At 39.9% G+C, this 14937-nt stretch overlaps 1 protein-coding gene across 1 annotated transcript in view; it reads left to right on the top strand.

Moving 5' to 3' along the window:
* The window catches only part of LOC104076144 (mirror-image polydactyly gene 1 protein-like), a 102046-nt gene extending 88082 nt beyond the window's left edge, over nt 1–13964 (top strand). The window contains exon 5 of the mRNA XM_009576908.1: nt 13428–13964. Coding sequence (XP_009575203.1) covers nt 13428–13494 — 67 coding nt within the window. The 3' untranslated portion in view covers nt 13495–13964. The remainder of the gene's footprint in view (nt 1–13427) is intronic.
* Nucleotides 13965–14937: the final 973 nt, after the last annotated feature.

Below are 14937 nucleotides of genomic sequence, written 5' to 3'. Positions count from 1 at the left end.
AGGAAACTTCGGACTGAAAAAATACAATTGACTTTTTGTCTTTTCTGCCTGGATTCCTTGGAGACCCAAATGGAGAAGCATGTGCTGAACCAGAGTGATGCACAGGGGTTGCATCAAGATCCGCACAGAGCAGCGTGACCTAGATGTTTTCTTTCAAAAGCTTCCTTGACATCTGTGCCCCCCACCCCAGTTTTTGAAGTGGTTGTTTGGGAGCAGGGGTACTCCCCCAGGATGTGACAGAATGGAGCTGAGTTTCCTCCTCCATCTGAGGAGATCCTGGTTCAGATCTCCTGTATCTCAGGGGGATGTTTTAGCCACTCAGGTTTGGTCTGGATGCTCTCTGTTCCTTGCCTTGAAGTAGTACCACAGAGCAGAAAATAATGCAGGCTTCTCGGATCAGAGAGCAGTGAGTAAGGCTACTCACCTCTGAGAAGCGAGACCTGGTTCTGACACTTTCCTTTAGGGCTTTTTCTCAATTTTATCCAATGCCTGTTGAACATAAATACAGAGGCAGTATCAGAACACCCATCTCCCATTTTCCAGGTGAGCGCCGTTGATCACCACACCCACAGAATCACACCTTCAGGTCTAATAACATTTCAGATATTTCTTCTGCAGCTTCAGAAAGAGAAGTAAAGAAGAATCTTCAGCCCGGGAGTGTACAGCTCTCCTGAGAAGTGGCAGATGTAGGTTAAAACCAAGTTTTCCTTAGCTTGGCTGAATGCTCTAGCTGATAGTATAATTTTTTATACTTGTTTCAAGAAGAGGAGTGGTAGCACTGCTGTTATCTTTGTCACATTAAAAGAAACAAGTGGCCTCAGGTTAGTTTTAGAGAAGGGCAGCTTGAGGACCTCTGGACAGCTTGGAGCAAGACACTTAAACGGAGGGCCTGAGATTTAAAAAAAAAAAAAAAAAGAACAAAAAACCCTATCTGGCTAGTTTAGGAGAACCCTTCTCCTTAAACTAATTGTTGCAAATCCCATCCCAAGGTGCTGCCGTGCTCTCTGTGCAGTCTGGAGGAGGAATGCACAAGTGCAGAGCACACATGGAGCTGCAGATCCCATTCTCAATACCAGAGTCCTGAAAGACAGATTTGGTGATGTTCAGAATTACTGCAGCTGGGACCCTTTGTAGTACTAATGATTCACAATATCTTTTGATGTCTCGTTTTCATTTGAAGACGGCCCTTAATAGAGCAGGTTATGGTATCAGTACCAAAAGTCTCATACAGTTATAATGTGTGGTATTGCCAGAGCAGATCATGGGATATCATTCTCATGGATATTTTGGGTGTCATAAATTATAGTGAGGACTTCAGCATCTGACAGTTTATGATCAATGCCAGGATTATGTTCAGTGGTGTACTTAACAGAATGAAGACAAAAAATCCCAACCAAAGGGAATGACAGACAAGCCTTTCCTGCATTCCTTGCACACCCGAGATATCCATTGACTGCAGGGAGTTTCACATGGATGAAGAATGCAAAACTGAGCGTACAGTCTAAGTCAAGTATTTATTTTCTTTGTGTAGCTATGGTTTACATTTACTTAACCTCTGTAAATTGTGGATTGCAGTGCAGATATTGTTTTCTTAAAGTATGGGTAGTTACAATATAAACACAAATATTTATCATCATTTGAATATTTATCATCTCAGCCTTTCACGAAAATATAAGCAGTGCTGAAACTTCGTTCTGTCAAACACTAAAATGTATTCTATGAAAGTCAAATGTTTTCAGAGTCAACATAATCACAGCATCACAGTTTTTGACCTGTGTGTTCATTTACAGTTTGCTTATAGCTGCTTCACAGAGATGGAAGTTTGTAGATTACAACATGGTTTTATTGATTTATCAGTAGCAAAATACATTAAGTATACTCAGTAAACTGGATCGGCTAGCTCTTGGGCTTGTATTGTATAATATCAGCTTGTTGTGGAATACTTCAGACAAAATCAGAATGTTGGCATAGTTAACATCAATGGTGTAAACCAGACTTGCAAAGACTAATATTTAGTAAGACCAATAACACAAACAAATTAGATTTTGAAGTTGTTTGCCCAATAGGAAGAAGCATGCTGACACAGTATTTGTAAGCTTATAGTTAACCATTCTATGACAAATTATTAAATAACTTTGAAAAGCAGATTGAGTGCTCCTTGAAGAACAGCAAGAAAACTTTTTCTCAGGCTTGCTTTTTTTTTCCAAGACGATAAAATGAGTGTCACAGCAAATAATCATTTACTTTAATATTTTATATCCAAATAAAATAAGTCCATGGCATTTACATTGCCGTTACTAAATAGTATTTGGTTTGTTTGCAAGAGTCATTTATTTGTGGCTTGGCTGAAGGAATAAAAATAAATTTGCGGTTCTTTCTGTTAATACTCATACTGTTTCTTAACATATGCAAAAGATTCAATGCTGTGAATGTATGTGCAGAAGCTCAACAAGAAACCCCAGACTTTCTGAAGCTTCTGAATTACGTATCTTTTAGAGAATTGCTGGAACAGTTCTTTACAGCAACAAATAGAAATAACTGACAAGGACAGCAAGGTATTTAATTTTAAGCAAACTTGAAATCATTTGAATTTTTCCACTGCTTAAAATTAAGTGTACCTTTATTGAAGCAGGGGCTAGTTCTCCAAGGAAAAAATTACAGTTCATATTTCTAATCTAATACTGAGTTATTAATTATTAGCCAGATTTTTCTGTAAGGCTTTTAATTTTTTTAAGAATATTTTGTAGAAAGGCAGCATCAATTGTGTTTATAGGTATGAGAGCTAACAACAGCTTTAACCCCATCATTGCCACTATTTTATTGGCAAGTTGCTCGGCCTTCCCGTTCTACATTTTTGCTGTATGTGATGCGGGTATAAAGATACAGATCTAAACACTAAGTTGTTGGAAGGCGTAAATCTTTAGCACCAAATTTTGTCATTTCAGCTTCAGATTATGGATTTTTTGCCCATAGAAAGTATCAGAATTCAGCCTTTGAGTGGAAGACATTGCAGGTATTGGAGAGGTGTATAATAAAATTACTGTATTTCACACTTTATTCTGTGCCTCATAATATATCCATCTCTATCACCTCAATCTTTTATTTGATAAGATAATCATATAAATTATTTGAAGGATGTAACAGATGAACATCTACATCTGATAAAAGGCATATCCTAAGTGGTGAACACAAAAGACGTTTCTTAACGTCTCCGATTTTAAACACTGAGAAAATATTCTACTCTATGCTTTTGAAGCATTTCGTGAATCTTGATGTAAAGCCAAATTTTTATGCTTTCATCAGCAGAGATTAAAAGATTTTTTTCCTACAATCAGTCCCATTCATGGCAACCAGGCAGAACTGACACCAAGGCCTGAGTCTGCAAGCTCACTAGTTCAGAAGAATTAAAGCTGTCCTCAAAATGAGCTGAAGGTCCACTGCTTCTCCCCTGTGACAGCCTTGCTTGGGAATTCACTCACCTCCCAGGAGCAGGAGGAAAAGCTCATTCCCAGTTGGATGGCAGGAATATGGAGCAAAAGAGGCCCAGAAGGCCAGTGAAGAAAAATCTCATGTGAATTGTCGTGCTAGAATGGTACAGAAGACAGTTGGAGACAGTCTGTCTGCCGGCTGCTGGAGAAAGGTTACTGAAGCTTAGAAGTGGGCAGGCTTGTTTTTACCTTAATGGCCTTAAATGGCTGATAACTTAGTAAAAAGCCTATGAAGTATTTTAAGGAGCACTACGCATGTGTAGAAGACACTTTGGTCTGTGATGCTAAGTCTCAACTGGTATTTTAAAAGCCCGTTTTTTGTGTGTAAATGAGCAGCTAGGCATCTTTTCTGGTTTTATCGCTGTATAGGGGACCCCGTCGCAACATCACCATAATAGACAATCTTCATGCTGATAACATCTATCTATAATATATTGCAAACATAAAGAGGAGGAGAGGATGTTTCACCCATGGATTTTTTGTTAGTCCACTACTGAGGGAAGACTGCTCTTATTTTTTCTAGAAATAGCTTTTCAGAAGTATGACTAAGTGTGAGTCGCCCTGAAACAGCCAAAAGAAGTCTGTGGGCACCACTGGATCACACCGGAAGGGTGGGGAGTTCACCTACCAGTCTGAGCCCGTTACAAAGGACTTTTCACAAGTGGAAGCTTAATTAAATGCTTTCCTCTTACATCCAAACCTGTTTCCATTGTTACTTAATCTCTCAGTGATATTGTAGAAGCTGTTCCAGCTTGGGCAATATCCCGTCAGTTACACCAGGAAGGCAAATCTATTGAAGTACACCAAACCTGTGTAAAAACGATTGTTTTTAATGTGAAGTGGAGAGATTTGATGATGGTTTGTAGGAAAGAATTTTCTCTCCACAAGCTCCAGATTACTCTTGGTCACGAGGGTGGGAGCTGTCTAGAGCCAGCAAGTCTGCATCGGGTTTTGTAAAATATTTATGGAATCAAGAAAAAAGCTCATGTTGTCTTTATTGTTTACAATATCAAGAGGAATCTGCCAAAGTTGTGCTTTGGTGGGATGTACTTGGGAAACAGCCTGAGTAGTACCTCAGTATTTGCGATTTTACAAACTCATTGTAAACAAGACTTGACCAGAACATGCCCGAAAGGGGTGGAACTGGCTTGGAATAGGCAGCTGAGAGGTTCAGACCTGGCCTTACAAGGAAGGCTTGTTTGAAACATGCAGAAAGGTGTAATGTGGTAGTTTCAGACTGATACTTTTAAAGTTTAGAGTCTGTTAGTAACCTCATTCTCTACCGATCCTTAAATGTGTATCAATCTGGCCCTGCATTTCATGAGGAATCCTGTCTAACTGTTTGTTTTGGGCAGGTTTGAAACAATATTTGTTTTAGATAATCAATTTTTGACATTGCTTTTAAATATTCCTGAAGAACAAAACAAAATCCTCTAAAAAGTAGGTCCTTTTTCCATCTCCTGAAATACATCTCAGCTGGATATAGAGTAAGAGAACTGGCTGATTGTTACCAGTTCATAGAATCATAGAATCGTAGAATCATTAAGGTTGGAAAAGACCTCTAAGATCATGGAGTCCAACCGTCAACCCAACACTACCATGCCCACTAAACCATGTCCCTAAGCGCCTCATCTACATGTCTTTTAAATACTTCCAGGGATGGTGACTCCACCTCCTCCCTGTTCCAAGGCCTGACCAGTCTTTCAGTAAAGAAATTTTTCCTAATGTCCAACCTAAACCTCCCTTGGCACAACTTGAGGCCATTTCCTCTAGTCCTATCGCTAGTTACTTGGCAGAAGAGACCAACCCCCACCTCGCTACAACCTCCTTTCAAGTAGCTGTAGAAAGCGATGAGGTCTCCCCTCAGCCTCCTCTTCTCCAGGCTAAACAGCCCCAGTTCCCTCAGCTGCTCCTCATAAGACTTGTTCTCCAGGCCCTTCACCAGCTTCGTTGCCCTTCTCTGGACACGCTCCAGCACCTCAATGTCCTTCTTGGAGTGAGGGGCCCAAAAAAAAGTTGACATGGTCCAGAACACGGATTGAGAAGCTGAGGGAGATGGGCTGTGTATCCAACAATTTTAGGCTCTAATTCTGCAGGTATTTATGCCTATACTTTTTTTTTTTTTTTGTGCACACGAGGAACCCAGTTCAGCTCAAGACTACTTATACATAAAATTAAACATGACAAAAAGTTTGTTGGTCTTTTCAGTTTTCTTGATTGGTTGAGCTTCAGCAAGTCATTTCCCTTCTCTGCACGCTGTTTTGCCACATGCAAAATACACATAGTGCAAAATAGACCTGATGTCTGCCTTTTGAACACTTTACATAAAAGTTGTGACCATCCCTCCATGTTGCGATCATTCAAAGCAAAGAATATTTGCTTTTCTGAGGTAGTATTGCTCTCAAGAAGAAGGTGGGAAACAGTTCAGGGACAGAATAAGCTTGCCTGTGATTCATGGCACTCTAATGATACCAAACATCATTACCAATGGGCAGGACTAATGTTCATCAGGAGTCGATAGGAAGTAATATTTTTCCCTCTTCAAATGAACAAATGCTGTGACAGAATACTTTCTGCAGGGAAGATATATTAGCGTAAGGTAAAACTGCTGGCTTTTCCTAAGCAGATGACAGAAACTTCCAGGAAGTATTTGGCAAGAAATCCCAGGAGACGCTTGCCTATTCATATCAGCAAACGTTTGTGGAAATGCTGTGCCTGTAAGGAGTAGGCTTCGATGTCAAGATTTCTCCTAAAAAAGAGACCAGCTGTGACCCCAAATGAGTGAAAACAGTAACTGTCAGTGCTAAAAGTAATTCAAGCTTATGGAAGGAGGTATATAAAGGGTTTTTCTTGCACAAATAGAAGTAGTAAACTGCATAAAATTTGCATATAAACTGTTAGACTCAAGCTGGAGTAATTAGGTGAAATTCTGCGATCTGATTAAATAATCTGATCGGTATCATTTGGCCATCGTATGCCAATATATCCTCTATTTCAATTATTGTTTATTTTTTAAGCCTTTAATATTAGTCACATGCTCAGATATGAATGGTTCATCCAACAGTAAGAGTCTCTGGCTGGTCTAAATGATAAGCATGTTGTAGATCTCAATTTACTGAAACACAGATGAGGTTATAGCATAGTGGTTTCAGGGTTTATTTTTCTTTCTCATAAACTCAATTATTTTAGGCAATCAGTATATGCTGTCCTGAGAAAGCATTTGAAAGCAAAGGAGCAATACCTTTCACAAGGTGGCATTAAATCCAGCATAGATGCAAAGTCCTGATTCTGTATTGTCCTGTACTGTGTAGCAATGTACATCAATGCAAAGTAGGATGAAATGCTGTCAAAACAGACCAACTGTGTTTACCACTCACTTTTCCTGCTGCTCGTGGTGGCACAAGGTGAATAGTAATGGTGGGCTAGCTCATAATCTTCCAAACACAAGGTAGAGAGCAAACAATTTGACAAGATTAGTTATTGTGGACCACAGATAAAGGCTTAATATTTTAGCCAAGGCCTGTGTAAGCCAGGTTTATTTTGAAATATGTCTGCTGTCAGGAGCCCAACTGGCTGTATTTACTTCTAAGTTTAATCATATACAGAATTACTCTTTTGGGTTGAGAAGACGCTGAAAGGGATTTATTAGGAATGCTTGTTTTGTGACAGTGCTTTTCAGAGGCAGAATGGTTTGCCCTGCCAAATTTAAGGCCTGTAAGTTTAATGGAACATACTTTTTGGAGTGACATTACAGTGTTGGGCAGGCAGGAATTGGCAGCGGTGCCTGGAGTGATTAGATTCAACACTGTGGTCTACCACGGTTTAGAGCTCGCTGATGCTGCTAAATCAGTCTCCAAGACTTGTGTTTTAAGACCAGAAAGGACCATTAATACCGGTCAGTCCAGCCACCTGTCTAACACAGGGTACCAGATTTTACTCAGTAATTCCTGCATCAGGTTCAAAACCACTGCTGAACTCCAGCGTGTCATTTAGACAGATGCCCAGTCTCTGATCCAAAAGATGCAGAGGGAACTTTGTTAAGCAGAGAGAGGCAGCCTGGTGCATCTGAACCACATGTAGGCTTTGCCACTATGATGATTTATGAAGGAATTGTTACAGACTGGTGTATGACCGTTAAATGCAACTGGCAATGTTTTTTAGTGAGTTGATCGAAAATTATTATTGTTCAAAAGGCAGGCTTTTGAGGTGGCAAAAATAATACCTGAATTGAAGCTTAAGAGTAATTAAAGATTCACTGAACCACCCAGAGGTAAGAGGGCGATGCCTCTGTAGCGTGGTAGATAGGCCACTCACTGCGAGGTCATACCCTTACATTCCAGGCTTTGATCCAGTGAATATTTAAGCTTTTTATTCAATTGGAGCAGCCTCAACATTTGAAACTGAGAACAAGCCACCCCAGCACCCGGTGTTAGCGCAGTGCTGCTCCCTTGAGAGGGAAGCAGCTGGAGTCCAGTTATCCTGTACAGATAATAGAGCTGAACCAGTTTCCTCCAGCCTCTTGAGTAAATGATCCTATCCAAGTGACTGGTTTCTGGGTGAGACTAGTATCACAGCAGCCTCTCTTCTCTGAGTCATTTGTTTCCTTCACTTTTACAGAACACGCCTGAAAATGAGTACTCCATTTAGGTTTCTATGAAATATATCCAAGAGGAAGACTGAAGGAAAGGAGAGGAAGAGGAAAGGAAAGGAATTTTTTTATTCCGAGACGAAATTAAGTGAATTTGTTTGTATTTGTCACCGAACAGTCAGTTATTCACTGAGCTCTACTGCTAAACTGCTTGTAATGATTTTGTCCAATGCATTTTATTTACCTAATATATTTTCAAATGCTTGGTTTCTAAAGGGAATTAGTGTTAGCAAAACACATTCCACAAGAAGCCAGAAATCACGCAAGTAAGGCCATCTTCACAGCCTGAGACTAATCTTATCTACTGGAAAGATAACCAAGGGTTATAGTTTAGGTTTATAAGCCTTTATATAGCATTTCAAAATCCAGGAGGGTTTTGTTTTTATCGCTTAACTCCTCCATCTGCAGGTAGAAGCTATTGTTTTCAGCTAGTCTATATATTGCTTTGCAGATTAGGACATAGGCTACTTGAAGGATGCCCTTTTCTTTCAGTTGGGTATCCATTTTGGCTGTTTCTGGGGCATGATGCCCTGGAAGATCACTCTGTGACTGTGTAACTGTCGTATTCAGAACTTGTGGATAAAGGCCACTGCTCTCCTTTGGGGGGAGTTCCTTTGGCCAGAGACGGAGCAGTGTGAGAGGATGTACTGATCTATGTGGATTTCAGTTGCAGAGTTTTTGCTGATCCCAAGCTACAGTTTAGAGCTAGACTTGTTCAGCAGAATACATGAAAGAGGAGAGCAAGCCACAAATGTGTGTAAGAGTCAGCACTAGAGACCAGTACGTAACATTTTTGCAACTGTAAGTCCAGCTTCTGGGCTCCCGGAACAAACTTCTCTGTCAGTAAGGATTTTAAGTCTGCTTTATGGATACCGAGTCTAAAACTAAAATGATTTATACTGAAGGGAGTAAAGCTCTGTAAGGCTTTGATAAAAAAACAAAACAGATTGTCAGACAGTTCAGGAGCTATGTAAGAACATCCGTATAACAACATATACTCCATGCAGGCATTTTGTCAGATGTATGCATACATGATAGGAGAACACAGTTTGAAATAACTGGAAGAGGAGCTGAGAATGATTGAGAATTTGTCTTGGGGAAGACACACCTAGCAACGTTCTTGTTTAGGTAGCATTCCTCTGAAGATGAGGATCTTCTTAAAGCTTAGCAACACTTTTAAAAGTACATATTCGAATTGTTAATATCATAACAGCAAGCCCCCCAAGGAAATCTTATTATTTCTGTATTAAAACACAGATTCACCTGATTAATTCCAAATTTGTATTGAGGAAGAATTAAGCCACTGCGATTCAAGATTCTTCACAATGACGCGTCTTTTGCTAACTTAAAAATAGTGATGGACCAGATGTCCCTTTCCTAATTTGTGGGGGTTTTTTATTTTTCCATTTCATGGAAGCACTGAGATGAGCATTAAAGAAGTAGATAGCATAGATAAAGAATATTTCTAACTCTCATCTTTGCGCTTTTCATGGATGCAAATTCTATCTATCCCGAAAAACACAGGACTTTTTGACTTTGGGTATGTGCAAGTCAGTATAAATAAAACCAAAGTTGTACCTATCCATCTGAATACATAGTTTGCTCCTTATAAATGGCTTATTTTATAAGCCATTTTGTACTCATTTTGCATGCACACATACACTGATTGTGTAGAGAATGCTGACATGGCATTTGCTAAGAGAATTTATTTGTTAAGGGACAGATTTTCTAGAATTATTTAAGTACCAAGAAATAGTGAAGGTCACCTACTGGGATTTTCCAAAATCTCTAAGCAAGAAATTGAAATCTGTGAGAATGAGGAGTGAGACCGTAAGAGGCTTTGTTGAACATTCCTAAATGCGTCTGTCTGTCCTTGCACATAGTCAGCACTGCAGCTGACTTGCCCATATCATTCTTCTGTCTGATCTAAAACACCAGCTGAAATACTTTCTTCTTGAATGACATGTTTGGTTGCTTCATGAAATGCAAATTCAATGAGTGTCTGTCTTACATCTCAGGAGAAGATAGTGTCATATTGTGCATTTAATTTATACAATGAGGACTGTTTCCTTCACAAGCGAAAAGACAAACGTCATTTGTTAAATCTGTGTCGTAGTATACGGTCAAACATAGTCAGTATTGCTTTCAGTTAAGTAAAATACGGTGAGATTATACTGGCAGATACATCATGATTGCACAAAGTGATAAAAGTTGCTTTCTTCAGGTCGGTGTCTTCTGTATTTTGAATAAAACGTTGCAAACGCTGAGACTTTAGGGCCGTTCCCAGCACCTCCCATTCGTCTGTTGAGATATTTAAGTCACCTTTGATCTTGAGGTATAAGACTATTCCTTCAATTTACCACAGATTAAAATGCTCAGCCTCCAAAAGGAGGTGCCTGCAGCATCCCACCAGGCTGGGTACAGAGCCGTATCGACAAGGGGCGATTCTGCCACCCTCACCCCTTGCAGGTAGTACCTCATTGACACAAACGGCCTTGTTAGCTGCCTTTTATTACTCACAAAGAAAAATGTTGCTTAGTGTGAGTTGGGATGGCAGAGTTGGGCCCTTGGTGAACAAAGAGTCCAGGATTATCGTTCCGAAAAGCCCCCTGAGGCCTGTATCAAGAGTTATTAACCAGTGATTCAGCCCATAGCATTATTTTGTAGGCTTAAGTGGGATTTCAGTGGTATATTGGGTCTTGTGTCTGTATAGGGGTGAATTTTGCCCTCTGTTATTTTATCTTATAAATAGCTGTTACAGTTTCTCTTTTACATCATTGTTTAAATCTCTTTCAAAGGTATGGTTTCTTGATCCCCTGCAGCTTTTTTTTTCTTTCTTCTAATAAAGAATAAATAAATTTGCAAATACACACATGACTGAAACAGAAGGCAAATAAGCCTTGCACGGTTTGTATTTGGTGCAGGATACCTCGTTTTGATTATTTCAGTCATCATTCATTTGAAAAGCAGAAGCTATGATTGTTAAGCCTCATTATTTTCAATGAAGCCTGACAGTTTCAAGGTTAAACAGAAGACAGCTACTTTCATCCCAGTGGTATTTCTCTTCAAACATGGGCAGCTCTTCCCTAACTTCTCTGCTCTGGTGTGCAGTGTCATTGCTTGGTCACAGAGTGGTGCACATCTAAGCCCAATTGCAGGAGAGTGTGTAAGCAGTGACCTCCAACCTATGTCTCCCCAAATGAAACCTCAGTTCTTGAAGTCATTTTTCCCCCACTTGTATAAGCCACACAGTATTTCTTTTTAACTCAACAGTGATTTAAATAAGCCAAGATCTCAGATTTTACTATTTTTCTGCTGTCTCCCAGAAAACAATCTGCAGCCCAAACCTTCTGTTTGTCCAGACAGTTTGAAATGTTTCTCCTGTGTTTTATGTCTCTGAAGCACATTAGGGAGGGTGCTAGTGTGGGAGAGAAAGAGACCTCCAGTGGGAGTTAAAGTGGCTGAGAATGCTTCTGAACATATATGCTGTTAAAAGTGAGGACTGATCTGCCATTGCTTTCTGAAATTGCACATGGACTAACAACTGATTTAACAGGGAAACTTCTCGGTACGAGAGGCTGAGGAAACGATGACCTCTCAGTAACTGAGTTAAAACCCTTAGAACCCAGAAAACATTGATTTATCCACTGTGAGAAAACTTTCAGGAGCAAATAACTTGTGAAAGCCCTGACTTTATACTTGCATGGACTGCCTGCACTGAGTTATGACTGACTGGGTGCTGCCTCCATAAAGAGGAAGAAGTGCAGTAGGTGTATGTTACAAAAACAGGAAAAATGCACGAGTTGGTTAAAAAGAAAAAGGGATACATGGAAAACTGAAGGGAGAGGAGTAGCTAAGCAGTCGTTTTTCACCTGTGCTTTCACTCCTTTAGGGTCCCTGTGGAACAGCTAGAACCAGCTGAACTTTCCACATACATTTCCTGGTGTCTGATAATTACATTAGGGTGGTGAATTCTTAATCTTATTTCAGGAATTAAGTCACCTGGTGAGTACAATGAAAGGTGTAGCTTCATGGTGCTTGGTGGTTCCTGGAACACAAGAGTGTTTCAATACGTACCGTGTGTGTTAGTCATGACTTGTGGCAATAAATCCAAGACGTGTTAACTAGTTTTCTTGCACTGAAGTTACTAATGCATTCATGAGATAAAATTAATTTTGCAGTTTTGATAAAGCTGTGTTATTTTTATTTCCTATCTGCATTCCTCATGTTGTATAATATATTAAAAAAAAACCAACTGTCTCTTCAGATAAGAAAAAATGGTTAACTTTGCAACAGTGAATACAGCTATTTGAACCTGCAACTCTTTTTATCTATTATGGAAATTGTGTGTATAATATGCTGGACATGGCTCTAGAAGTGTTCTACTACACACAGTGTCTTCTTTTATATAGTTAGTTTATTTGTGGGAGAGCTTTCATTGACAGATTCCATAAAATACAGATAAATTGAAGAAATAGCTTGAATGCCTGATTACTGGAGTGCTGAAGATAAATGTGTGCAAATGGAAAACCCTGAACAAATTTAGCCCTTTGCATTTGCCTACATACTTTAACAAAAGGAAAGAACAAATTAAGCCAGTGAGATGCTGGACATGCTTATAGCCTGTGCCTTAAAACTAAAAGAGGATTAGGCGGCTCTCTGTCCTACTTATTTAGACTGTTAATTTTTCTGTAGTTGTGTTGACATAATAATCATTCGGGCCACCTTCAAAATATCATCATCCATATCCTCAGAAACTTGTCTTGTTAGGCACTTTGAAGAAGTTTTTGGCATAAAATACATGGGGTTTTAGGCATAAATTTATAAACTGGACAATAAAAGTATCTGTTGGATAATGAGCAGGATATTTTTTAAGGGGAAACAACAGCCAAGTGTTGCATTTAACAAGAGACATGGACCATTCATATTTTAAAAAGTGCAAGAATTGAATGTCCTTCTTCCACCGAAGTGTATATGTGCGACAGGATTGCTGCACAGGGTTTTGCGTTAATCCCTTGCGGGGACCTCAGATACTACATATACTACAAAAGAAAAGTGAGTTGATATATGTCACTGTCTGCAAATAGGTTGGGTTGTAGGTTAAAAAGTTTTCCGTAAGTTGTCTGCATTTTCCCTTAATGTCTGTCTTTTACAGTAGTGCTTTGTTTCTAAGCGTGACCACCACCAGGACAGCTTGGTTCAGTGCAAACACTGTCTCTTTCAGCCAGAACATTCCTAATGTTAGCTTCCTTTTTTTTTCTCTCCTCTCCCTCTCCCCTGCCCCCTCTCAGGTTGGAAAGGCTGGTGGACGTCCTGAGGAAGAAGGTTGGAACAGGGACCATTAGGACCGTGATCTGATTGAAAGCTCTAGTCTAAGGAAGCATTCACATCTGGTGACCAGGCTGCTTCATTCAGCACTGTGTAAACACTAAAGCCTTAACTTAGCAAACAGTTGTTAGAAGTGGGACACTCCAGCGACATTCCAAGCTGAGATAAAATCAAATCATAAATGTTTAACTACTTTGCTGCTGAGTTCTGTGATTTGTTGAAATGTTTCACTGCAAACATATATTTGTTTTTAAGCAGATGCATTGTGGCACTGTGTACTGTGAAAAATGATGTAGATGCTTATTTTAACAGTCTGTCCTCTTGGTGTTACTAGACTATAGTCTGCTGCAAGGCACAGCTTAGTCATGTTTTCAAATACTGCAGGCTTCAGGTGCAAAATCCTGCAAAGCAGTTTCAAAATTTACGTCCCTTATGTTATTTGTGAGACTGCAAACAGTCCAGTATTTGTATGTCAAAAGTATTAATTGATGAAGTAGGTTCACATCCAAGAAATATCTCTGGCTAGTATATTGGAGATTTTTTCCTCCTTACTCATAGCCCATTGAATTGCAGCAGTGACTGTGGGTAACATCTAAGGGAAGGATACATGTATAGCTTTATGCAATGGTTGAATAGCTACTGCTAGTACATGGCATTTTCAGTGTACATTAAAAAGAAATGTTTCACTGGAGGTACAGCTTCATAAATTGCAACATGAAAGCCTTGTGACATTGTACAGTATATCAGACAGTGGGGAAGGTTTCCTGTATTGTTTTTAGTCACTCCTCTGTCCTTTCCTATGAGGGAAAATCTCTCAAATATTCAGAAACCACCTTATAAAGTCAAAATTCGCCTTTTCATTGTAAGGTGGGTCACTCACCCCTTTCCTACAAGACTTTTTGCCTGCTTTTCTAGATCTCTGATTGCTCTGCAGTGCAGGAGTACCATCCAGGTTGGGTTTGAGGCCAGACTGCCAACCCTCTGCTTTGTGTACTCCTGAAGTGCCCAGGGACTGAACTCAAAGGCTGAAGGATGGACTCCTACGGGGAGGGGAGAAACTGAGGGGTGAGGAGGAAAATTTGGGGTACACAGACATTATAGACCTTACAGATACAGGAGAATCGGACCTAGGGTTATATTTGTGACCCAAACGTCTCCCTGTATTCGGTATGTCTTTGTCACGTGACCAAAGGTGAGCAGAAAGGTCAGGTCAGTGCTTGTATAAGCCTGCTCTCAAGAAGGCAGCTGTAATCTCTAAGCAGCCCAAATTCAGTAACGAATCTCAGGAGCACGGTGGGCTTTAAGCTACTCCCATGACCAGCCAGCTCAGGCAGGGTTGATGTAGCTCCTAAGGCTTCCACTTGCCTACTCTGCTTTGTGTTTAATGTTGTTATGCTGTCTTCTCTCTTAATGTTTGCTTGTACAGATGTCACGGTAGGGCACTCTAGCTGAAGAAAATGAAATTTTAATTTT

This window comes from Fulmarus glacialis, unplaced genomic scaffold, assembly GCF_000690835.1.
Source record: "Fulmarus glacialis isolate BGI_N327 unplaced genomic scaffold, ASM69083v1 scaffold814, whole genome shotgun sequence".
In the NCBI taxonomy this organism is placed as follows: Eukaryota; Metazoa; Chordata; class Aves; order Procellariiformes; family Procellariidae; genus Fulmarus; species Fulmarus glacialis.
The sequence above is the reverse complement of the archived record's forward strand: the minus strand, read 5'-3'. Positions and strand labels throughout refer to the sequence as shown.